Below are 25616 nucleotides of genomic sequence, written 5' to 3'. Positions count from 1 at the left end.
GATGTTCCTTGGTTTACACGGAAAGCTAATAAAGTCTCAAGACAAGAAACTTGCACCGTCTACAGTAGGCCACAGGTGCCCCCTTGAATAGTGGAGGGTGCCCCACCTTGGGCTCCCTCTCGTGTGGGTCTTAGAAGCCCGGGCAAATAAGTAGACACGGAGAGCCTCCGCTTTCCAAGGGATCAGCCTGAAAAAGAGAGGGAGGGAGAGGAAGAAAGAGAGAGAGAGTTGACACGGAGGAGGCCAAGCTTGTGCAAAAACCCCATAACTCTATTTTTAAAAGGTGTTTATATGCCCTAAGTTTTACATAATGGAAGATAGAGTCATGCAGGGGCAGCAGTCCTGACTCTTCCTGTATATTTGTATACAAAAGGTCTCAAGTGATTTACATTATCTGGCCAAGAGGCCTGTTAACACTTTATGGCTCTCTTCCTTAATGAATGTTAATCTCATTTCCCCTGAAGTGTTTTTCTTTAATCTGCATCACCCTCAAAGCACTAAAGTTACATCCCTATAGAACAAAGGTGCAGTGGGTTGTAACAAAGAAGGTACTTAACTCAAAGATCTATGTTGCTACTTTTTTTTTCTATATACCAACTATATCAACAAATAAAGATACGAAAACTTGGCAGCAAGTATTGGCTCAACAAATGAAACCCTTAATCAGTCCTATTCTAATGATTTGACTCCTCGGAGCAGCTGTAAGAGTCCTGTAGGCAGGCTAGAAAGCCATCAGAGGGGTTTTTGGATTGAAACACTCTTATTATGCCCAGGAGACTTATTATCTAAAAGCTCTAAATTAACTTTTTCCAGAAAAAGGTGGTGGGGGGACAGCCCCCTGTTAATGTCAGAAAAGTAGGCGAAAAGCACAATGCAGTAAGAGGCAGACTCTGGTTTTGGGGCAGATGCATGAGAAAATTCAGCGAGGCTCCCTTAAGGCCCGACTCGCCTTTGCCTGTTGGACCCCTTAACCTCATGACCTTTGCCACGGGCGGGACCCCTCGTGCTGGTTCCCGGCACTTGACTCTTTGTTCTCAGTGTAGGGGATCTCATTTTCTCCTTGTGCCTCAAAAAGATTCCTCCGTGCTGTAGGCGATAATTGTCGCCAGCAACTCCAAAGACCTCAGAGGAAAGAGGGTATCCCCGTGCTACTTTTTAAAATTCCCACTGAAGGACTCTGACCCAGGTTGGGTCACCTGCTAACCTCTGGCTCCCCCGTGTGGCCAGAGGGGTGTGGAGCCGTCATGGAGCCTTGTCATCGGAGCAGAACAAGGGTGACTCCAGAACCTGCCTGGGGTTGGGGTAGGCAGAGGTGACAGAAGCTGTACTACAGCTGCCCTTTACAGCTGAAATTTCTTTAAACGGAGGGATGAAATTTTTACCTCAGTAAACTACTTTTTTAAAGGGAAGGCAGGAGCAGTGAAGAGCATACACTCAACTGATGGATATATTCCTCTTGGCCTTCTGTGAAAGCTGCTGGTGCTCCTCATTGCTTATTTGGAGGTTTCTGGTTTGTCCCAGGGGGTGAAGAGGTAAGGAACAACTTTTTCAAAGAACTCCCATAAAAAGCTCTGTGCAGCTGTCTAAGGATCACACAGTGAGAAGCCAGGGTGACCCAGGTGTCATGAAAGATCTCGACAAGACCCAACATCATGACAGGTCTTGGTGGAGAGTAGTTTAGTCCTTTGTCTACCCACCCTTGCAGCTAACATACCCACACACAGGGAGCAAATTAGCCTCAGGAATCTTTTCCTTTAAACTTTGAGATCCTCTGGGATTGATCCCTTGGATCCCTTGAGGGCTTGTCAACTGGAGGAGTTCTGGGGGAGGGTAGGAATGGATGGAGTGGGAGCGAGGAAAAAGAAACAGAAAAAAAATTTTTTTTCTATAGACTTTCCAAAACAAACAAAACCCTACTTCTAGGTTCTGCTGACTTTCTTCTATCTTCATAATGTAATTTGCACATGCATGACCTAAAGCAGTGTTGTTCAGACTATAGACCATGACCCATCAGTGAGTCCTGAATTTAATGTAGAGATCACAACCAGTATTTTCTTAAAGACTAAAAAGTAGAACAGAAAATACCTTAGGTAAAGGCACATTTAGTAAAGGTATTTCTTACTTATTTATGTTTGGTTACAGTCTTTGTTGCTGCACAGAGGCTTTCTCCAGTTGCAGTGAGTCAGGGGTTACTCTGTTGAGATGCACAGGCTTGAGGTAGCTTCTCTTGTTGGGGAGCACAGGTTCTAGGTGCACAGGCTTCAGTAGTCACAGCACGCAGGCTCAGTACTTGTGGCACCTGGACTGCAGTTGCTCTGAGGCATATGGGATCTTCCTGGATCAGGGATCCAACCCATGTCCCCTGCACTGGCAGGTGGATTCCTATCCACTGTACCACCAGGGAAGTAAAGGTATTTCATGAAACTTTTCTTCTGTATATTCCAGATAGCAATGCAAAACGTGTTTCTTATTATGGGCCATGTCAGAGCACTTTGAAAGTCACTGACCTAAAGAATTAAACAGGCCATTTGTTTTCTCCTCCACTCCCCTTGTAACCAGCCTGTTAAGAAATGCAGATTTATATTTAAGATCACCTGTCAAATCTGATTTAAGCATGGAACTGCTTTTTGGACATAAATGAATCTTAGAATCTTCCCTTGTTAAACTGAGGTTCCAAGAAGGTAGCGTGTCTTTCTTGCTCAAAGACTCTTAGCAGCAGCAGAACTGACAGGATGACTCTTCTCTCTGAGACTCTTCTGGCTACAGTGACAGTTCCATGGCAGGCCCAGCCTGGTGAGTGGCCTGTGGTATTCTGACCAGTACTTATCATGTGACCTTAACAAGTCCCATACATACATATATATGTATACATATATATATATTTTTTAAACAAAACTCCTGGGATTGGCATATATACTACTATGTATAAAATGGGCTTCCCTGGTGGCTCAGACAGTAAATAATCCACCTGCAGTGCAGGAGATCTGGGTTCGATCCCTGGGTTGGGAAGATCCCCTGGAGGAGGGCATGGCAACCCACTCCAGTATTCTTTCCTGGAGAATCCCCATGGACAGAGGAGCCTGGCAGGCTACAGTCCATGGGGTTGCAAAGAGTTGCACACGGCTGAGTGACTAAGCACAGCACAGTGTGTATGAAATAGATAACTATATATATAATTCCCACTGTATAGCACAGGGAATTCTACTCAGTACTCTGTGGTGACCTAAATAGGAAGGAGATATTAAAAAGAGGGAGTATATGTATACATATAGCTAATTCACTTTGCTGTGCAGTGAAAAATAACAACATCGTAAAGCAACTATTGTTGTTCAGTGGCTAAGTTGTGTTCGACTCTGCAACCCCATGGACTACCGCACGCCAGGTTTCCCTGTCCTCCACTATCTCCTGGAGTTTGCTCTATAGTGAGCAGCTATACTCCAATAAAAACTTTTTTGTTAAAAAAGCCCCAGCCTACAAAGATTATAAGAGCCATATTTTGAAATGGGGAAATGAACTGAAAAAGCTGTATTTACCTTAACTCTGGTAAGTCAGAGGGACGCTTACAGGGAAGGTGAGAGACCAGAATTCTTTCCAAACATTTAGATGTTTTCAAGATTAAGAGGCTTTCTATTCTTTTCCTGCCTGAACATCTTTTCAGATTAGGGCTCATGACCTCTAAGAATATTCCTTTTTCAGTTTAAAAAAAAAGAGTGATTGTTAAAGGAAAAACTACCCAAAGATGTGCATAATGTCCTCCCACCTCCTTCCACTCCTTGAAATAACCAATATGAACTTTGCATCTTTCTATACCCCTATTCATGCCCATATGTATACAAACATATTCCCAGAGTATGGGTTGAAATGGGAATAAAGTTTGCAATCACTCTGAAATTTTTTTTTTTTTCAAGAAATATTTCATGGGCATCCCTCCAGGCCTGCTTCTCAAGGACTACATAATATTCCAACTGTGAGTGTTCCATAATTATTAAACACAATTTCTGTGTTTCCAACTTTTCATCACCTTAAATATCACCTTAAATATTTGAGTATACATATCCCACATGCAACTGACGTTTTTCTCTATAGGATAGATTCCCCCAAAGATACATGATTAGGTCAAAAGATTTAGTCTTAATAGACATTGTCAGAACATTTTCTTTTAAAAAAAATTTACCACCTGATTTTAATAATTATGAAAATGTTAAACCTGTTGGAGGCACTGTACCTTTTGAGAGAACTGCTTAGTACCCTCAGTACAACAAACATTATTTCTTATCTGCAATGTCTTATGCATTCTGCTAGTCTCATTGGTTCCTGTCTTCAAGGAATTCTGTCTGGTTTCTTTTCTTTTTAATTGAAGTATAGTTGATTTACAATGTTGTGTTAATTTCTGCTGTACAGCAAAGTGGTTCAGTTATAGATATATATTCTTTTTTTTTTACATTCTTTTCCATTACGGTTTATCATAGGGTACTGAATATTATTATCTGTGCTATACAGTAGGACCTTGTTGTTTATCCATTCAGTATGCATTAATAGCTTACATCTGCTCATCCCAACTTCCCACTCCAGACCTCCACAAACCCCTTCCCCTCTTTACAACCGCAAGTCTGTTCTCTATGTCTGTCAGCCTGTTTCTGTTTTGTATTAATAGATAGGTTCATTTGTGCCATATTCAGTTCAGTTCAGTCGCTCAGTCGTGTCCGACTCTTTGCGACCCCATGAATCGCAGCACGCCAGGCCTCCCTGTCCATCACCATCTCCTGAAGTTCACTCAGACTCACGTCCATCAAGTCAGTGATGCCATCCAGCCATCTCATCCTCTGTCATCCCCTTCTCCTCCTGCCCCCAATCCCTCCCAGCATCAGAGTCTTTTCCAATGAGTCAACTCTTCGCATGAGGTGGCCAAAGTACTGGAGTTTCAGCTTTAGCATCATTCCTTCCAAAGGAATGCCAGGGCTGATCTCCTTCAGAATGGACTGGTTGGATCTCCTTGCAGTCCAAGGGACTCTCAAGAGTCTTCTCCAACACCACAGTTCAAAAGCATCAATTCTTCGGCACTCAGCTTTCTTCACAGTCCAACTCTCACATCCATACATGACCACAGGAAAAACCATAGCCTTGACTAGACGGACCTTAGTCAGCAAAGTTATGTCTCTGCTTTTGAATATACTATCTAGATTGGTCATAACTTTTCTTCCAAGGAGTAAGCATCTTTTAATTTCATGGCTGCAGTCACCATCTGCAGTGATTTTGGAGCCCAAAAAATAAAGTCTGACACTGTTTCCACTGTTTCCCCATCTATTTCCCATGAAGTGATGGGACCGGATGCCATGATCTTCATTTTCTGAATGTTGAGCTTTCAGCCAACTTTTTCACTCTCCTCTTTCACTTTCATCAAGAGGCTTTTTAGCTCCTCTTCACTTTCTGCCATAAGGGTGGTATCATCTGCATATCTGAGGTTATTGATATTTCTCCCAGCAGTCTTGATTCCAGTTTGTGTTTCTTCCAGTCCAGTGTTTCTCATGATGTACTCTGCATATAAGTTAAATAAGCAGGGTGACAATATACAGCCTTGATGTACTCCTTTTCCTATTTGGAACCAGTCTGTTGTTCCATGTCCAGTTCCAACTGTGGCTTCCTGACCTGCATACAGATTTCTCACGAGGCAGGTTAGGTGGTCTGGTATTCCCATCTCTTTCAGAATTTTCCACAGTTCATTGTGATCCATACAGTCAAAGGCTTTGGCATAGTCAATAAAGCAGAAATAGATGTTTTTCTGGAACTCTCTTGCTTTTTCCATGATCCAGGAGATGTTGGCAATTTGATCTCTGGTTCCTCTGCCTTTTCTAAAACCAGCTTGAACATCAGGGAGTTCACAGTTCACGTATTGCTGAAGTCTGGCTTGGAGAATTTTGAGCATTACTTTACTAGCATGTGAGATGAGTGCAATTATGCAGTAGTTTGAGCATTCTTTGGCATTGCCTTTCTTTGGAATTGGAATGAAAACTGACCTTTTCCAATCCTGTGGCCACTGCTGAGTTTTCCAAATTTGCTGGCATATTGAATGCAGCACTTTCACAGCATCATCTTTCAGAATTTGAAACAGCTCAACTGGAATTCCATCACCTCCGCTAGCTTTGTTCGTAGTGATGCTTTTTAAGGCCCACTTGACTTCACATCCCAAGATGTCTGGCTCTAGATGAGTGATCACATCATCATGATTATCTGGGTCATGAAGATCTTTTTGTACAGTTCTTCCATGTATTCCTGCCATATTGGATTCCACATATGAATGATACCCTATAGTGTTTCGCTTTCTGATTTACTTCACTTTGTATGATAATCTCTAGATCCATCCATGTTACTGCAGATGGCATTATTTTGTTCTTTTTATGGCTGAGTAGTATTCCACTGTATACAAGTCCACATCTTCTTTATCCATTCATCTGTCAATGGATATTTAATTGTTTCCACGTCTTGGATATTGTAAATAATGCTATGAACATGGGTGCATGTACGTTTTTGGATTACAGTTTTGTTTGGATATATATCCAGGAGTGGGATTGCTGAATCATAAATTAACATTCTAGTTTTCTGAGGAAACTGCATACTGTTTTCCATAGTGGCTGCACCAACTAATTCTCACCAACAGTGTAGGAGTGTTCCCTTTCCTCCACATCCTCTGCAGTATTTGTTATTTGTAGAGTTTTTAATGATGGCCACTCTGACTGGTGTGAGGGGATACCTACCATTGTAGTTTTGATTTGCATTTCTCTAATAATTAGTACTGTTGAGTATCTTTTCATGTGCCTATTACCATTTGTATTTCTTTGGAGAAATGTCTATTTAGGTCTTTCCACTTTTTGATTGAATTGGGGGTTTTGTTGTTGTTGTTAAGTTGTATGAGCTGTTTGTATGTATTTTATTTTTGTGTATGGGGAGAGGGTATATTCTAAATTCATTGATTTACGTGAGGCTATCCAACTTTCCCAATACCACTTGTTGAGGAGACTGTTTTTCACATTGTGTATTTTTGCCTCCTTTGCCAAATATTAACCAACCACAGGTGTGTGGGTTTATTTCTGTGCTATCTGTTCCATTGATCCATGTGTTTTTGTGTCAATACCATGCTGTTTTGATTACTGTAGCTTTATAGTGTTGTCTGAAGCCTTGGAGGCTTATGCCTCCTGCTTTGTCTTCAAGACTGCTTTGACAATTCTGGGTCTTTTATGGTTCCATATAAATTTGAGGATTGCTTGTTCCAGTTCTGTGAAAAATAGGTAATTTTTCTGTGTCATGGGTAATTTGATAGGGATTCCATTCAATCTGTAGGTTGCTTTGGGTAGTATGGCCATTTTAACATTAATTTCTCCAGTCCAAGAACATGAGTGAGTGAGTGAGTGAAAGTTGTTCAGTCACGTCCAACTCTTTTCCACCTCATGGACTATATAGCCCGCTAGGCTCCTCTGTCTATGGAGTTCTCCAGGCAAGAATACTGGAGTGGGTAACCATTCCCTTCTCCAGGGGATCTTTCCATGCCCTTGAATCATCTTGTTTCTTTATTGTTTTACAGTTCTCAGAATATGTCTTTCAAATCCTTGCCCAGGTTAATTTCTAAGTGTTTTATTTTGGGGGATGCAATTTTGAAATTTTTTTCACATTCCCTTTCAGTATTTCATTGTTAATGTCAAGAAATGTAACTGATTTCTGTATGTTATTCTTGTATCCTGAGGAATTCATTTATCAGTGCTAGTAGTTTTATGGAATTGTTAGGGTTTTCTATATACAGAATCATGCCATCTGAATATAATGACAATTTTACCTCTTGGATTATCTTTTCTTTTTCTTGTCTGAATGCTGTGGTGTCAGATTACTTTCTAAATCCATTGTAGCAGTTCACCCTCCCCCTCAGCAATGTATGGGTATCATTTCCCTGCATACTCACCAGCACTGAATATTACCCCTTTTTAGATGTTGTTAATGATGAGTAGAAGTATCATTTCATTATTGCTTTTATTTCGTTGACTACATTGAAAATATTTTCATATTTAGATTTTCTTTTTATATGAATTATGTTTGTAGCCTTTACTCTTTTTTCCATGGGGTCGATTCTTATTATCATTTTGTGCTTTTTTTGCACATTCAGGATAATGACCCTTTGTCATGTATTATATTTTTTCCTAGACAACCATTTTGTCTTTTGTTTACAGTAGCTGTGGAGCTGAAAATTGTGATAGTTATAGATTCTATTTCATCATAAAGTTCTGAAACGTCACCAGAAAGGCACAGCAAATATGTTCTAAGCTGCATAAAAGATCCCTGAAAGTCAGTGAATGCTTGAACATCAACCTGTAGGAATCAGACTAATGCATCATTCTGCAGTCATTGGCACTTTTTTCTGTTATTGCTTGTTGCAGCTAAAATACAACTGGAGAGGGCTGAGATGACTTCCCTGGGTCTCCCTCTCCTCTGGTTCTCCTCCTAGTTGAGTCTGTGGTGAGCAGTGACTTCTAGGCAGTTTTTTCTGCTGTACAAACCTCCAGTCCAGGCACATATGTAGAACTTTTGTCAGCCCAGCCTGCATCTTTTTCTCAAACTAAAAATGTATTTATCAACAAGTTCCCCTTACGTAAGTAATGTGGTAAAGGAGTTTGCTGTATAAAAATTTTCCATGTAAAAATTCTTTGTACTTCTTTCTGTATGTTTTCTACATGGTATAAAACATTTACAATGTTAATTAAATATGAGTTTGAATATGGGTATTCATTTTCCAATCAAGTACTTAAAAGTTTCTTGGTACAAAGTGAGTCATTAATTGGCAGAGAACGCTATTTACTGAGAGCTACATGAGCTGAGGAGAAACAGCTCAGTTGCCAAGATTCACTATTTGTGCAGTAGTATTTTTCTGCTTTGGTCACACACAAAATCCTCAAAGAATTCTGAATATCAAGACCAGAGACATATTACTTTAACCACTGAATCAAATTAATACTTAAAACCATTATTTAAAACCATTTTTAAGTAACTGCTTCAAAATCTGCACTAGTATAAACCATTTCTGCCAGCTACCTGGGGAAGGGAAGGGAAAAAGAGGCCTATTGAATTTATCTGCCTTTATAAAATTCATTTGAGAAAAATACTAAGATACCTAATGTTCTCTAATAGTGGCAAAATGGGGACTCTCAGGGGAAAAAAAGCAAACAGGTGAAAGCCAGCCGCTCCAGATCGGTAACGTCTAGGGTCTTTTTTTAAAAAGAGTAGGAGTTAGCCTAGATTCCACATTTTGCAGAGTGCAATCCGTTGTCATGAAGCAGAAAAAATAAAAGGGTGGTTTTGATGCTGAGACAACAGCTTAGTAACTGTGTGGTGGCAGTGGGCTCACAAGTAAGAGAAGCAACTCTGATGTAAAGTGTCAAAAAAAATTAGATAGTATGGTCTAACTCAAGATTTGCTTAATTATAAGAGGAAAGGAAAACTACCTATTTGAGAATATAAATCCATCTTTCTAATTACAAAGGTTAATAGCAATAAACATCAACCTAACTCTTAAAGATGGCCAGGGATGGAAATAAACATTGCCTCGTGTGTTCTTTGAAATATATTTTTAAACCTATCGTTATCACAAGCCTTAAAATATTTATACTGTCTCAACAATTCTGCTTCTAGAAATTTATGCTAAATGTATATATATGGAGAGGTTAGGGGCAAATTTGTTTTGTGAATCTTTATATAATATTTTCCAAAGTTTATATAATGAACACATATTAATAGTTTGCCTTTTTAAATGAGGGGAGGAAAGTAGAAGTATTCACTAGTGGCCTCAAGCCAAGGAAACTGAGTTTTTTCTTCATCTTTCTAAATCTCATGACATGCACAGGGATACGTACCAAGTCTTGTTTTAAGAGAACAATTACAGCTTGTACTTGACGGGCATTTTTGCTCTCAGGCCTTTTAGTAAATCACTTGATGAACAAACCCTTAGCCCTCTGAACAAAGTAATGGTATTGGCTTTGGACTTGTTATTTTCTATTGATGAGGCTGTTAGAGGAAGAGCTCCAGGAGTTGGGCTCTTACACAAGGTCCCAAGTATCAAACCTAAGATGGTGACAGTTTGTCAAAATGGCATAAGGCAAACAAGGCCCAACACTGACAAGCAGAATTTACAAGGGTATGAGTGAATGATGGTAGCCAGTGGCAAGAAAGTATGAGTTTATATTCCCCAAGCATGCAAAAAAATACATTAATTTTAAATATACAAGCTTAGAGAAAGGAATAAAAGAGAATGTATACTTTATGTAAGTATTTAGGAGAGAGTAATATGGAAACTGCTAGGCTTAATCCAGTTAGAAATTCTGATGTATACCCTGTGCAATTCTAGAACTACTGGCCACTTCCAAGTTGATGATTCAGTGCAGAGAACTCAGACTGTTCCCCCGCCTCCCTGCTTTTTTTGCAGGTAAAAAGGGGTCACTATGGAGTTCAAAGAACAGAACTCTTGCCTGGTGACCGAGACAACCTGGCCATTCAGACCCGGGGTGGTCCAGAAAAGCATGAAGTTACTGGCTGGGTGCTGGTGAGTACCAAGAGCTGACAAATATTTCACTCTTAGAATTCAACACAGCAAACCTGGTGAAGGCGCCTAATGTGCTGCCAGGCTCAGAGTATTTGCATGCTCTTCCACATCTCTTTAGAACAGTCTTACCACAGAGCGGCTGTTTCTTCCAGAGGAAACATTAAAAAAAAAAAAAAAAAAAGCAGCTGGAATTTATTAGGATGTTTTGGAAACAACCAAATAAATGAGAACCAATTTTTGCCCCCTAGGAGTTCAAAGCAAAAGGGAACTAAATGACCCAAGCATTATTTTAATCAGTTATTATTTTACTTGACCTTTGATAACCATGGACATGCAAGGCTAGTGTCCCTAGTTCTTAGATCACATACCCTACACCAAGGTCTCCCTCAAACAAGGATATGTGCACCTATCCCGTTTTTAACCTATGCAGTGTGATCTAAAGTTGTCCATGGCTTTTTCTCATAGTAGGATCCTCCTGACAGAGCATTTGATAGCTACATAATTACTCCTAGCACAGGGCTAGTACTATTTCTAGCAGTATCTTTGCCATGAACCCTCTTGGTCATGTTAGGAAACTTATGAAATGACTTAATTGAGGCCACTGGAAAAAGATGACCACCACAGAGAAACTGTAGATCTTTTTTTCTTTCACAGGTATCTCCTCTTAGTAAGGAAGATGCTGGAGAATATGAGTGCCATGCATCCAATTCCCAAGGACAGGCTTCAGCATCAGCAAAAATTACAGTGGTTGATGCCTTACATGAAATACCAGTGAAAAAAGGTAGGTAATAAATCTCATAAGCATTTAAAAATGACTAGTGTTTTTGTTTGGGCTTCCCTATGGCTCAGGCAGTAAAAAATCTGCCTGCAATGTGGGAGACCTGGGTTTGATCTCTGGGTTGGGAAGATCCCCTGGAGAAGGGAATGGCAAACCATTCCAGTATTCTTGCCTGGAGAACCTCATGGACAGAGGAGCCTGGCGGGCTACAGTCCGTGTGGTCGCAAAAGAGTCAGATACAACTGAGCGGCTAACATTTGTTTACTTAGTGCTTCTGTTTAATAAAGCACAGAACCAAGTATAAAAGTATCAGACAGCTCTTAATGAAATTCTGTTGATGTTAGGAATCCACAAGGGAATGGCATTAAGTATGTAATCAAAATTTAGAGTGCATGGCTCCAAAAGAACATTCAGTGGTTGATGGAATGTTATTATTATGACTTAGATGCTTTCACTCTATCTTACATGTAAGAGTCAAAACTCAGACCTGATTAGAATGGTTTATATTTCCCATAACTTTCTATCTATCTTCACTGCATTTTCCTTGATGTTGTGACTATTATATTAAATTCCCATTTAAAAGGAAATGATTTGTAGACAATTCTGGTCCTTCACTTTGAGCTTTTATAAGAAAAAACCTGAAAGAGTATATTGGCAGGTATTCAATTCTGTTCTGCCTCTATCCACTTCACTGTCAAAACCTTCCTCTTAAGCACCCATCCTGGTGGTATGAGAGTCATGCTACTTTCCATTTATATAGTTCTGTTAGACTGATGTCTGAACTGGTTTTTTCTTAAGCTAAAAATAAAAACAAAATTTATTGTGAGCATTTGTAAAAACCATTCTATTGTGTGGACCACTCAGCTGTGGTATGAAAGGAAGAAATATGAAGTAAAGATGTGTTTGGTCAGATTCTTTTCAGCCAAGATGTGTAAAGCCAAATGATGGAACAAAGAGCAGTAGCTCAGAGGCATGAGTTTGCGCCTCAGCTCTGCCACTGATTATTCCACTTTCAATTCTGAATAAGAACTAGAATACTTTCAATTCTGAATAAGAACTGGAAGACAAAGGAAAGTTCCTTAGTCTCTCTTTAGCTTATCTTGCTCATCTATGAAGTGTGCTTCTCCCACTTCTATAATAAGGTCCCTCTCTTGATGGACCAGTACAACAAAATCACCTTCCACATCTAAAAATCATATATAGGTAGTTCAAATTCAAAGAGCACTCCCACTGCCCACCATATCAATTTATCCTCAAACATTCTTTATCCCCACATTTTAACATCTTCATTTATTTGGAAACACTACACTACCTCAAAATTAGAAAATAAAACCATATCCATACGTGTAACTAATTTTTATCTTTTTTTTTTTTTAAACAAACAGGTGAAGGTGCTGAGCTGTAAACCTGCAGAATATATTAGTCTGCATAGCTAAAAGTAGTCATGGGTAACTACAGCCTCCTGTTCTTGCCTAGTAACCAGTTTCTTTTCATCCAGTCCACTAACACTTTAGCTATATTCACTGATTTTACACAGTGAAATACGAAATTAAGATAACACACCAAGACTATCTACAAAAATTTATTGTCTATTTACAGAAGAAAAGCATGCATATCATTAAACAAAACAAATAAAATGTGTTTTCTCACAGCGCAGTACATTTTTGTTTAAAAAAAATATTTTTTTAAGCTGTATCACAGAAACAAGACACAAAGATTTTTTAAAAGAGCTAAACACTCATCATTCGAGGTGCAATACTCATGGACATGAGTTCCTGAAACAACAGTTTGCACGCATAAGGCATTCGAACCAAAGAGATCTGGGGAAGGAGAAAAAAGAGGTAATTAGCAAAGCTGTACTGAAGCAACCCCACTTCCCTACCCCAGGAAAAGCCACAGACTTGGTACTAGAGGCGCTGAACAGCTGAGAGGGCTGCTGGCACTCATCCTATCACCTTGGCCTACGGTGGCTCCTTCTCCTAACAGGCTTTGGTATTTTACCCTTTCTGTCAGACCTGATTTATATTCACCCTTCTCAATGAAAAGGTTTAAAAAAAAAACACTCATTGTTTAAAATTCCTTGTACAAGACCTTATTATTTCCAAAACATGAACAGCTTAGGGAAATTACCATGCTAAAACTTAAATTAGTTTTTAGAAAAACAGAATTGATATCTTTTTCTTCATTTAAAACCAGGAATCTTATAGAAAAATGCTACCAAAATTGTGAAAACACCAATCTGTTCACCACACTCAATCTGCCTGGATGATGAGGCAAATACGGTTATATCCTGAATAGATAATAACTGCTAGGAATGTCTGTACATACCTGGGTTTTATTTCGGCAGCCCCTGCATTCATATGTATGGGTCCTGGTGTTCGCAATTGCCATTATTCCACAAAGATTGCAAACGTGAACCTGATACGGATCTGACGCCTCAAACAACCTCTCCCTTAGAAACTGGGCTGCTCCATGCGCGATCTGACAGTCTCGTTCCATCTCTCCAAAACGCAAGCCACCATCACTATTATGGGAAGAAACAACAGGCTATTTTGTACTGATTTTCTATTATCAATACCACTTTGACTAATGGCAAGTATAAAAAGTAGCATTAGTAAAGAATGAGAACTAGACTCCAATTTTTCTACTTTTGTATTCTGTCAGCATGGTTAGGAGGCTAAGAAGGCTACCAACTATTTGATGTGCACTAGAAGGTCCCCAAACAGAGTTCACACATTAGTTTCTTAAATATAGTAAATATACTTTTTCAAATAAAACACAATGACGTACAGAATAAAATCTTGTAACATTACCATTTAACTTATTTGAATTCATCTGTATGCTAAAAATTTAATAATAAAAGTTAATCTAAATAAAGTAGCTTCTCCATGAATGAGACTCCCAAGCAATCAAACCTGAAACAATAAATGCACATTGGCACAACTAATGGAAAGAAGAGGTGAAATCAGTCACAGGTTTCCCCAGCTTAGTAAGTGAAATGAAATGCATTGTTCTGATGGCCAGGCAAGTAGATGGTGATGGCTTCCTTAATATTCTTCTATATAAAAGATAAAGAATGGTTTCATGGGAATACATATACACACACACACACACATATATATATATATATTAATAAAATACATATGATTAAAGAGCTTCTAATGATACTACCAAAAGCAAAACACTTGGTCAGCTTTAGAGGATTCTAAGTAACTGACTCATCATTTTGAAAACTGGTAAATAAAAGGAAAGAATTGAGCATTTATCATGTCTTTTACTATATGAAAACTATGTCACCAGGTAACCAGATGATGAAACAAAATTTCTCTCTATGAAAGTATTCCAGCTAATAAATGAAGGAATGATAAAATTAGAATCTCATCAGTCTGCAATCCCTATTTAATTAAAGGTTTTAGGTACTGAACATTAACAGCTACTAAAGTCACAAAAGAAAAACAACCAGATATGGAAAGTATACAATTTTGAATACTGCCTTTTAAGTATTACTATTAAAGAACACAAACCCTTCACCTCATCAAGGCTCTAAATCCAATTAGCTATTTACAAGAAATAGGCACACACAGCCCAGGAATGCAATCAACAAAAATCCAGACTGTGAGAGGGAATTCCCTGGCAGTCCAGTGGTTAGGACTCGGCGCTTTCATTGCTGGCACCCAGGTTCAACCTCTGGTTGGAGAACTAAGATCCCACAATTCAAAAAATCCAGTCTGTGAGAAACCCTCCACAACAAACAATCCAACAAATAAAGTGCAAGAAAAAAAAGTTAAAGGGTAACCGACAGATTAAGAAAAAAACTTGAGACATATCAATCAGCTACAAACCATGAGCCTTATTTGTATCCTAAATGAAACCAACAAATGTTTTTTAAAAACTATGCAACTGTCAAGAAAATCTAAACACTAGATATTTAATATTAAGGAGGTACTGTGATTGCTTTTATAACTTTCCTATTTTCTAAAGCAGGAGTTCTGAGAGTGTGGTCTGTGGACTCTTAAGGGTGAAAACAGTTTTTATAATAAAACTAATGACACATTTGCTTCTTTCACTGTATTGACATTTGCACTGACAGTTGCCAAAGTAACTGAATAAACTGCTGGCACCCGAACACATCAGGTGGGTAGAACCATACTTTACTAGCAGTCATATTCGCCAGTGTATCTGAAGGGTGAGAAAACCAGTTTTATATAAAGTATGTCATTAATGAAGCAATTAAAAATGATTAGTTTTATTTAACTTTGACTCCTGAGTACATAGTTTTTAACAGTCTGATAAAAGAGTTCTCATAAGGTACTTTAGTTGTATATTAAAGATGGTGGTCTTGAAATAAAGTGCTTGCACAATTTTGAAGTAGTCACTTTTATCATGAAATATCTTTTATACTTGAAAAAACAGCTGACACCAATCATGTTAATTTGCCAACAATAGCACCAACTATGTTAATTCAGCCTTAAGATATTTGGCAGACATTTTTTTCACTCAAGGAAAACAATTTTAAAGATTTGTTGTAAATCATTAAAAATTAGTGTTTCAATCAAAGAGGAGAATTTTAGAAAAAGAAAACCTCTATCCAACCCTCTGAGCTTGATAACCTCCCAATACTTAAAAACTTTCTGATGACATGGTGGTGATATTCACAAATGTGAAATTTGTTTTTTGATATAATGAAATGTGTCAACATGTAAAAATCTACACAACTCAATGAAAATATTTTTCAAATAACCAATTATGAGACTATGAAACTACATAAGTATAAAAGATACACTCAAAGTATAAGACAGGCCAATGGATTTCAACATAAAAGATTCATTTAAGTAGTTCCAAATTCTACATCACAACTAACCTTTAGAAAGGACAACTTGTCACTCTAGTGCAGCATCAAAAAAAAAATCCAGTCACCTGAAAGTTACTATAATATTCTTCCCTTTCAACCATAAATCTGTGTGAGGTCACATAGTTAATTATAAAAAATAAAATCCTGCAATGGATTAAATGCAGAAGCAAACACAAGAATCAAGAATCTAGCTATCTTCTCACAAACCAGTTCATTAAGAAGATTTGCAAAAAGATAAACCAATGTCACTTTATCACTAAATTTATCTGGAAAATACTTTTCACTTAAAATGTTATTTATGTTAATGTATAACGAATTTGTTACTGTTATTTTTTAAACCAAGTAATAAATATTTTAAACCTTTCTCGGTTTTAATTTCTAACATGATAAATATCAAAAGATACCAACTCCCTTTTAGGATCCTGGAATCAAGAAATATTAGAACCATTCTTTTATATAAGATCAATGATGCAGCTCTCTTACCGAGATCTACCCTCCATCGGCTGTCTATTAAGAATCTGAATAGGTCCCCGAGCACGAGAATGAATCTTATCATCCACCATGTGCTTCAAACGCTGGTAGTAAGTGGGGCCAATAAAAATCTGTGATGTGATTTTTCGACCAGTGAATCCATTGTATAAGACCTGAAACAAGCAGATTTTTAAATACAGACTTAAAAATTACTAAACAAGTTCAAAGTATATATGGACATATACTATACAATTCCATTTCTAAACAAATCAAAACAGACTAAAATAATCTATGCTGTAAAAGGAGTAATTACCTTGGGGTGGGGGTATGAAGGTAGTGACTGGAAGGAGACACAAGAGAGCATCAGGGATAAAAGGATTCTGATAATTTTCTTTTCAAGATCTGGGTGCCAGTCACACCTGTGTTCACTTGGTGAAAATTTTATCAACCTGAACATTTATGGTTTATGTATATATTTGAAGTATGTGGTATACTTCAATGAAAGATTTATTTTTTTAAGAATGAAATAACACACGTGCAAAAAAAGAATATACTTAACAAATTACCAATGTAAAAGCAAACATACCTCATTTCCTCTGAGATGGTAGCCATAATCAGATAGAAGATTAGAAATCTTCTGCACATTAACAGCATCATTGAATGGAGTGGCATCACCAATTTCACCCTTGTTAGCTGATACCTTTAAAAAGAAAAGTAATGTTTAAAAGGTTGCTTCCTAAGGAAAACACCAATACAGTATACTAACACATATATATGGAATTTAGGAAGATGGCAATGACGACCCTGTATGCAAGACAGGAAAAAGACACAGATGTGTATAACGGACTTTTGGACTCAGAGGGAGAGGGAGAGGGTGGGATGATTTGGGAGAATGGGAATTCTAACATGTATACTATCCTGTAAGAATTGAATCACCAGTCTATGTCTGACGCAGGGTGCAGCATGCTTGGGGCCGGTGCATGGGGATGACCCAGAGAGATGTTGTGGGGAGGGAGGTGGGAGGGGGGTTCATGTTTGGGAACGCATGTAAGAATTAAAGATTTTAAAATTTAAAAAATAAAAAACTAAAAAAAAAAAAAAAAAGGTTGCTTCCTTCTGTCTCTCTTTAGAAGTCTATGTTAATACAAATATAGTCAGCTAAAAAAAAAAAAAACAACCTTTTTAAGAAAGGGAAGATTGGGGTCATGGAATTGGGGTCACCATGGTAAGGAGCATTCCAACTCACTTCTACTCCTAGCTTCTGGATCTTTGAATATGTCCTGTTAACACTGTCACTAACTCACCTACTTGGGTGCTGCAAGAATTGAATTAAAACTGTGCAAGAATGCAAAAAAAAAAAAAAAGGGAAGATTTTGAACTTAAGATTACAAATTAACTTAAATATCTGTTATGGAAAGCTGTAACATCATAAGGTTCATTTTATTAGCATCTTACATAAAACAGAACTACCTATTAAGTCTTCAAATAGGAAGCTCTCTGTGAGACCACATACAAAAAGAATGAGACTCTCAAATATTTCCTATGACTCAAGGAAGATGACATTTTAATCCTTACAACCAAGTCATCCATGTGTTAAGCTGTAGCCGCTGCTGCTGCTGCTAAGTCGCTTCAGTCGTGTCCGACTCTCTGCAACCCCACAGATGGCAGCCCACCAGGCTCCTCTGTCCCTGGGATTCTCCAGGCAAGAATACTGGAGTGGGTTGCTATTTCCTTCTCCAGTGCATAAAAGCTGTAGCTACTCTACCTTAATAAGATCCTTAAAAATAGAAAACCTCCACTGAAAGACACATGCATAGCTAATATTACAGCTATAAAACCATTAGGTTCACAATGAACTAACCACCACTTATAGAAAAGAACCAGTCAAAAGAATAACCACATATTCAAAGACTGGATATAGTAAATTTTGCAAGAATTTTTAGTCATAACTTTGCAAATTTTTGCAAACAGACAGACAGACATAAACCAACTTAAAAGCAGGAAAGTAGTGTCACACTGGCTTTTTCCACAGTACCCTGACTAAGAATGAGAGAAATCACCTAACACTTTGGAAGAAACATCAATTTGAGACCTATATCTGTAAAGAAAATCTCTTACCTTCCCTTGAAGACATTCAATCAAGTGACCAATGGTCATACGAGAGGGGATGGCATGGGGATTTATGATGATATCGGGGGTGATACCTTCACAGGTGAAAGGCATATCCTATAAAGGAATTTTTTAAAAGACACTTGAAAAACTTAAATCTCTTAGCTATAGAACTAGAACTGATTCTCTTTCATCTGAACTTTGCTATGTCCTAAACTCTGTTCAACACAGTATACATGCTAAGTTGCTTCAGTCGTGTCTGACTCTTTACGACTCTATGGACTGTAGCCTGCCAGGCTCCTCTGTCCATGGGATTCTCCAAGCAAGAATACTAAAGTGGGTTGCCATGCCCTCCTCCAGGGGATCTTCCCAACCCAGGGATCGAACCTGCAGTTCTTATGTCTCCTGCACTGGCAGGCAGGTTCTTTACCACTAGCGCCTGGGAAGCCCTCAGCATAGATGTTCACCTACTTGTTCGGCACTACAATTCAAAGTCAAGCCTTTACTGCCTCTAGGCTCTTAAGTTAAAGCAAATTTTAATAAAATGATCAATAAAACTGTGAGTCAGAGGTGATGAAAGATACCTACCTCCTGTCTATACTGAATACCACAAGTACCCTTTTGACCATGTCGACTAGCAAATTTGTCTCCAATCTGTGGAATTCTAACAGAGCGTACCTGAATTCACATAAAAATAAGTTAGTTAGGTCATTCTGGTTTACTTTCTATAAACAACAATATGACAAAGCTATACTTACCCTTATTTTACAAAATTTATATCCTTCTTGGTTGAGAGTTACCATAACCTGATCCACAATGCCAGTCTCACTAGTCCTGAGAAAAGTGCTACAGTCTCTCTTTGTATAGCGTCTATTAGTGCCCTCCAATTCATCTTCATTTTCAGGCAAGGTGACTGTTTTGCCTATAATAACATCATCTCCTGACACACGAACTCCAGGAGCTATCAAACCATCATCATCCAGCTTGTCATAAATAGCATGTCTCATACCTGAGAAGAAAGAGAATTTTCTGAAATGGTAATACCATAAAGAAAAGTATTTAAAATGTCACATACTCCCTCTCTCAAAAAGATTAAAAAGCAAATATATACATCAGTTTTAACCAGAGAGAAGTTCATAGGAATATCTAACACGTTACAGTAACATGCCCTTATTCCAAACATTACAAACGATTCTGAACTTTAAAAAAAGGCATTGGACTGAGTACTGGAAAATCAATTCTCCATTTGCTAAGTGACTTTGGATAAATGTGTTGCCATCTTTTGCTCCCTATATTACATGAGAAAGAGTTATCTATGTCCTCTATACAAAATCTCCCACAGAAAACTTGAAATCTAAACTGTAACCTTAACTCCACTAAAAATCAGTTCACTGCTACACAGAAGCACCCACAGGAAATGTGAGTACAAAAACGTTTTACTTCATGCAATACTATTAGAAGCCAAAACTGTAGCAGATATTCCCCCAGGACATCCCATCCATCCCAAAAGCTGTATATAGCTTATAAATGTCTGTAAAAATAGTAACTAGAAAATAAATCTGAGTTTTTCAAAAGAAACAAAGTTGTAGACATTCTCTCATTATTTACCTGCTAAATATATACATATACTGTGGCCAGACAAACACTATGGTCACATCAGAATGTGAAGAGGGGAGGAAGCTCCCATGAAAATACATAAACTAAGGGACAGGACACGGTACAAGTGAGAATGAGGCTGGGTGTGTCCCATGCAATTATATGGCCTCTCTACTTTCCTAAATCCTTTCCTCAATGCAGGACCTAGCAGAATAGAAGGACTATAGCAAGCCACTCCAGGTGTAAAGACTTCTGGCAAATATATCTATTTCCTTAAATAGAAGCTCTAAGAATGACTAGCAAACATACTCCCACACTGCGTAAAGAAGGGTGGGAAGACAAAACCCAGAAAAACTAATTAGGAGTTAACTTTGAATTCCATAATTTCACTGTCAGTATCACTTACCCTGGCAAGTTTCACGTGTAGGCTTCTCAAAAACTTCTTCTTGATCAAACCCTTTTTTAGATTCCTGTTCTTTGTATGATCGATAGAAAACAGACCTAAAAATACATGGTTCTAAAGTGAACTTTATTTTCCTTTAATAATACAACTTAGAACACACCAATAATTTTTACTTAGTTGATATCTGATAATTTTAACCATAGCAATTAAACTATGAATCTAGGACAGGAGTTAACTGTATGAGGGTCAAACTTAAGTCCTAAGAGCTAGTACACAGGTCACCCATGTAACATTTGATCCTTAACACAGCTTGAACTGTGAGAACAGGAATACTAAGTCCAACCCTCGACCTAAAATAAGAATCCCTCCCATAACAACCCTCAGAGATGGTCACCCAGGATCTGCCCCAGTATTTCTACTGAGAAATTTATGATATTAAGCTATAATGTCCAACTCTGGTCTGATATCCTCTGACAACTATACAGAAAAAAAATCTATCCTCTCTTCTAAATTCTCAGTTTTTTAACCAATTTTCACATGCCATGGATTTGTGATTAATGTTTGACAATCAAACTGAATAACAGAAAATTAGACTGAAAAAGAAAACATACTATAATTTTAACAGTAGTTATTTAAGGGTCCTAAAACTCTTAGGTTTATCTTTACTTCTTCTTTAGATACTTCTATATTATCTAAATGCAAGTATTTTTTTGCTTACAAAAAAAGGTGGAGGGGGGGCGCTAAAATATTAGTACCTGAAAATACTCAGATACAAGAAACAATCTTTAGCTGTTCAGGACCATCAGTCAGGCCTTCCACTTTCTGGAGCAGGACACTGACTTCACCATTTTAACCCCTATACAGGCAACCATACAACAACCTATGTCTGACAGGCATCCACAAGTTTTATGAATGGAGACAGATTACCTATCTTAACAGAAAAATTTCTCTGCTGTCAGATCAAAATTTCTTCTTGCCTGACATTCAAAACCACCAAAAAATTTGGACACACACAAGTCACACCTTTATTTTTTTCTTTTTGACTGTACCACGTGATACGTGGGATGTTAGTTCCCCAACCAGGGGAATGATGCCCTCCGCATTGGAGGTACAGAGTCTTAACCACTGGACCACCAGGGAAGTTCCCACAGCTATTTTTAAAAAACTTTTTTAAAAAATTAAAATATTAGTATTTCCACTATATCTGTATTTTGGAATCTGTTATAAATAGCTGACCTGAAAAAGCCTCTGTCTACAGCTGAACGATTCATGATAACAGAGTCTTCTTGATTATATCCAGTGTATGATGCAATGGCTACAATTGAGTTGATACCTGTAGTATATTCAAATAGCAAACATTAAAGCATCACATGAGAAACAAAGAAAAATTACCTCTTTCTTTTAAATCTATCCTATTTAACTACATTTACCACAGATGTTTTCACCATGGTAACTGCCAAAGTCTACTCCTCCTGGAAGAGCAATCTGTGAGAAAACTACTCTGATGGTTAAATGTTTAATATACGCAAATCCTAATAGTAGTCACTCCCACTGTATCCACTTTCTAGTCAGTGATTATATACATGTAACCGTATATTTATAAAGTCCCTCCCCCAACCAGGTTTCATGATTCTCACCACAACCCTGTGCCATAAACAAGGCATTATTATTATTATTTGCGTATTAGAAAGATCTAACAAAACTTATCCATGATCTCAAAGTTAATAAGCAATAGATTCACGTCCCAGCTCTTGTCTGCTGACCTTGAGTTTGACCTGGTACCACTCTATCCCTCTCTTCGCAGCCCTGCTCTGCTCCTAGATCCTCTCCCTATACTACAAAGAAAAGTGGTGTTACCTTTTCTACCTCAATTTTATTTAGTTGCTACCTCCAAAACTATTTTTTTTTTTCAAAACTATTTTTGATGAGACCTTAAGACTTAAAGTATCAAGTATTGACAAACAAAACTGATAAACCTTTAGCCACACTCATCAAGAAAAAAAGGGTGAGGGCACAAATCAAAAATCAGATGAAAACAGACAAGCTACAACTGACACCACACAAATATAAGGAGTCAGAAGAGATTACTATGACTATATGCCAATAAAATGAATGGACAAATTCTTAGAAAAAGACTGAACCAGGGAGAACTAGAAAATATGAACAGACAAATCCCAAGTACTAAAATTGAAACTGTGATTTAAAATTTTCCGACAGACAAAAGAGTAGGACCAGATGGCTACAGAGGCAAACATTCAGAGAAGAATTAAGACCTATCCTCCTGAAACTATTCCAAACAGTTGCAGAGAACAGAACACTCCTAAACTCATTCATTCTATGAGATCACCATGACCCTGATACCAAAACCAGAGAAAGATACCACAAAAAGAGAAAATTACAGGCCAGTATGCCTGATGAACACAGACACAAAAATCCTGAACAAAATACTAGCAAACTAAAGAAAAAACAAAACAAAATAAGAGTTACCACAAAATCCAGCAATTCCACTCCTGGGCATATATCCAGAAAAGATGAAAATGCGAATTCAAAAAAACACATGCACCCCAATGTTCATAACTGCACTATCTATAATAGCTAAGGTATGGAAGCAACATAAGTGTCCATCAACATGGTCAAGCTGTAAAATGCAGAGAAAGTACATAAAGATGCCGGATCCTCAAGGTAGGGGGGAATCTGAAGATAGATGACAATTTGCAGAAATCCCAGGGTCTTGGGAGATGTGATGTGCTCACTCCTACTGCTATGGAAGCCAGCAGCAGGATTTACGTGACGTTTGTGATACATGGAATGGGCAAGATTTCCCTTGTACATCCTCACAACATACAGTGCTACCTATGGCCCTCCCTCTCATCAGGTGACATAGCCTGTAGGTGCTAAATGGTCTTGGCCCTTGTAGGACTTTCCTCCTCTGCTGTGACAACCCCTGACAGCCCACACACGCTATATCTACTACATCCCAGGAAGCAATCCCCTCCATCCTACAACCTTGATCCAAGGTACGCAGGCAAGTCTGAAAGATCAGCTAAATTTAGCTAAAAGCAGTAAACTTCTGAGTTTTATTTCTAATACATTCTTCTTAGCTTAAAAGCCCCAAATCAAAAAACAGTGTAGTGAAGAGGAAAGAGAACAAAAAAGGAAAATGGGGGAAAGACCTATTTCTGGTCTTAAAAAAAGCCAGAGTTTGCATTCTGGGTTTACAAAATAAGTTGTACAACTTCGGGGAGATAACCTTTCTGATCCTGTCTCCACAATTGTAAAACAGAGAGGATACAACCACCACTATTACTAATCAGCTAACATTTATTTCTCCCTTATTAACTGGTAGGCAGAAAGCCATGAGTTTTAAGTGGATGTAACCATTTAATCATCACAAAAGCTTTGAGGCAGTTTGTACGTGAAAAAACATCACAAAGCTTTTATGATGCTTAGAAATAATATGTGTAAAGTACTTTGGATGGTATTTCACAAACTGCTCAAAAAATACCAGTAATTTTTAAAACATTATCTGTTATCTCAAAGACTTATCAACATGTGAAATCTAGGATTACAATTCATCTGTCAGTCAGGCCCTCCCCAACCACTTCAAACCTCAGCTCAGCACTAAGGAAGTTGTAAGTACCCTGACCCGCTTTAAATCAAGGTGAACTTCTGTCACAAGGATCTTTGCTCCCAGAAGATACCATCCAAGGTAACAGTACCCTACAGAAATAGGAATGATACTAATCAAAAGATCACTTAAGATAACCCAATCTGCCCTTTCCCATTAGAAATCAGAATCTGGTCAATGCAGCTGGCATATTAGGCAGAGACAGAGCTAATTATTTAGCCAGGAGGGTCAGGAGATTGGTTACATCAATAGACGTAGCAAATAACTCAACATACTGGAGACAATGGGAGCCAGGTTTCTCCCTGTCAGAGAATGGAGTTCTAAAACACTACACTGTTGTACTGGGAGATGTGGTATAAACTCACGGTTCTTTAGTATATATAGATATAAAAATAGTTAAAAGTGAGAGGAGTATATGCATATATATATTTTCCTAGCACCAGCAGCTGAGAGGACCTAGAAATGATGACATTCTAATACCAAGGACCAAGCCCAGCACCCAGATTTTGGTTTCCACACACTATTCCTTCACTAAAAGAAGAAATGGCCAAGTCCAAGTTTAGGGGAAGAAAGGCACAAGATGAGACAAAAGGTAAGAAAGTGCTTAAAGAATGATGAGAACTTAACGGAGTCATCTTGAAGATGTTCTCGCTGGAAAATCTGGGACAATTTCAGCATCGAAAAGGAAAGAATGATAAAATTAGAAGATTACCATTTGGCAACACTTACACAGTAAACTAATGGCCGAAAGTGAGATAAAAAAATGGGATATTTACATCCTCTCAAAGTATCTTCTAACAGAGACTTATTACTTACTTAATAAGATTGCTGGAAGAAATATCAATAACCTCAGATATGCAGATGACACCACCCTTATGGCAGAAAGCAAAAAGGAACTAAAGAGCCTCTTGATGAAAGTGAAAGAGGAGAGTGAAAAAGCTGGCCTAAAACTCAACATTCAGAAAACTAAGATCATGGCATCCAGTCCCATCACTTCATGGCAAATACATGGGGAAACGATGGAAACAGTGACAGACTTTGCTGTTGTTGTTTTTTTTTTTTGGCGGTGGGGGGGGCACTCCAAAATCACTGCAGGTGGTAACTGCAGCCATGAAATTAAAAGACGCTTGCTCCTTGGAACAAAAGCTATGACCAACCTATACAGCATATTAAAAAGCAGAGACATTACTTCGCCAACAAAGC

General features: G+C 38.1%; 2 protein-coding genes across 3 annotated transcripts in view; one reads left to right on the top strand and one right to left on the bottom strand.

Moving 5' to 3' along the window:
* Nucleotides 1-12759, top strand: part of IGFBP7 (insulin like growth factor binding protein 7) — a 79729-nt gene extending 66970 nt beyond the window's left edge. Inside the window, 3 exon segments of the mRNA NM_001145181.1 lie at nucleotides 10460-10576; nucleotides 11231-11357; nucleotides 12740-12759. Of these exon segments, the coding sequence (NP_001138653.1) occupies nucleotides 10460-10576; nucleotides 11231-11357; nucleotides 12740-12759 (264 nt within the window).
* A 161-nt stretch (nucleotides 12760-12920) lies between these two features.
* POLR2B (RNA polymerase II subunit B) overlaps nucleotides 12921-25616 on the bottom strand; it is a 49535-nt gene continuing 36839 nt past the window's right edge. For both annotated transcript variants that reach the window (XM_004009846.4, XM_060417145.1), the window contains 9 exons: nucleotides 22022-22118; nucleotides 20789-20883; nucleotides 19545-19795; nucleotides 19375-19464; nucleotides 18796-18903; nucleotides 17264-17377; nucleotides 16690-16850; nucleotides 13683-13878; nucleotides 12921-13174 (listed from right to left, as the gene is read on the bottom strand). In XM_004009846.4, coding sequence (XP_004009895.1) covers nucleotides 13085-13174; nucleotides 13683-13878; nucleotides 16690-16850; nucleotides 17264-17377; nucleotides 18796-18903; nucleotides 19375-19464; nucleotides 19545-19795; nucleotides 20789-20883; nucleotides 22022-22118 — 1202 coding nt within the window. In that variant the 3' untranslated portion in view covers nucleotides 12921-13084. The remainder of the gene's footprint in view (nucleotides 13175-13682; nucleotides 13879-16689; nucleotides 16851-17263; nucleotides 17378-18795; nucleotides 18904-19374; nucleotides 19465-19544; nucleotides 19796-20788; nucleotides 20884-22021; nucleotides 22119-25616) is intronic.

Source organism: Ovis aries, chromosome 6 (genome assembly GCF_016772045.2).
Source record: "Ovis aries strain OAR_USU_Benz2616 breed Rambouillet chromosome 6, ARS-UI_Ramb_v3.0, whole genome shotgun sequence".
Taxonomy (NCBI): domain Eukaryota; kingdom Metazoa; phylum Chordata; class Mammalia; order Artiodactyla; family Bovidae; genus Ovis; species Ovis aries.
This window is presented reverse-complemented; position numbering and strand designations above follow the sequence as displayed.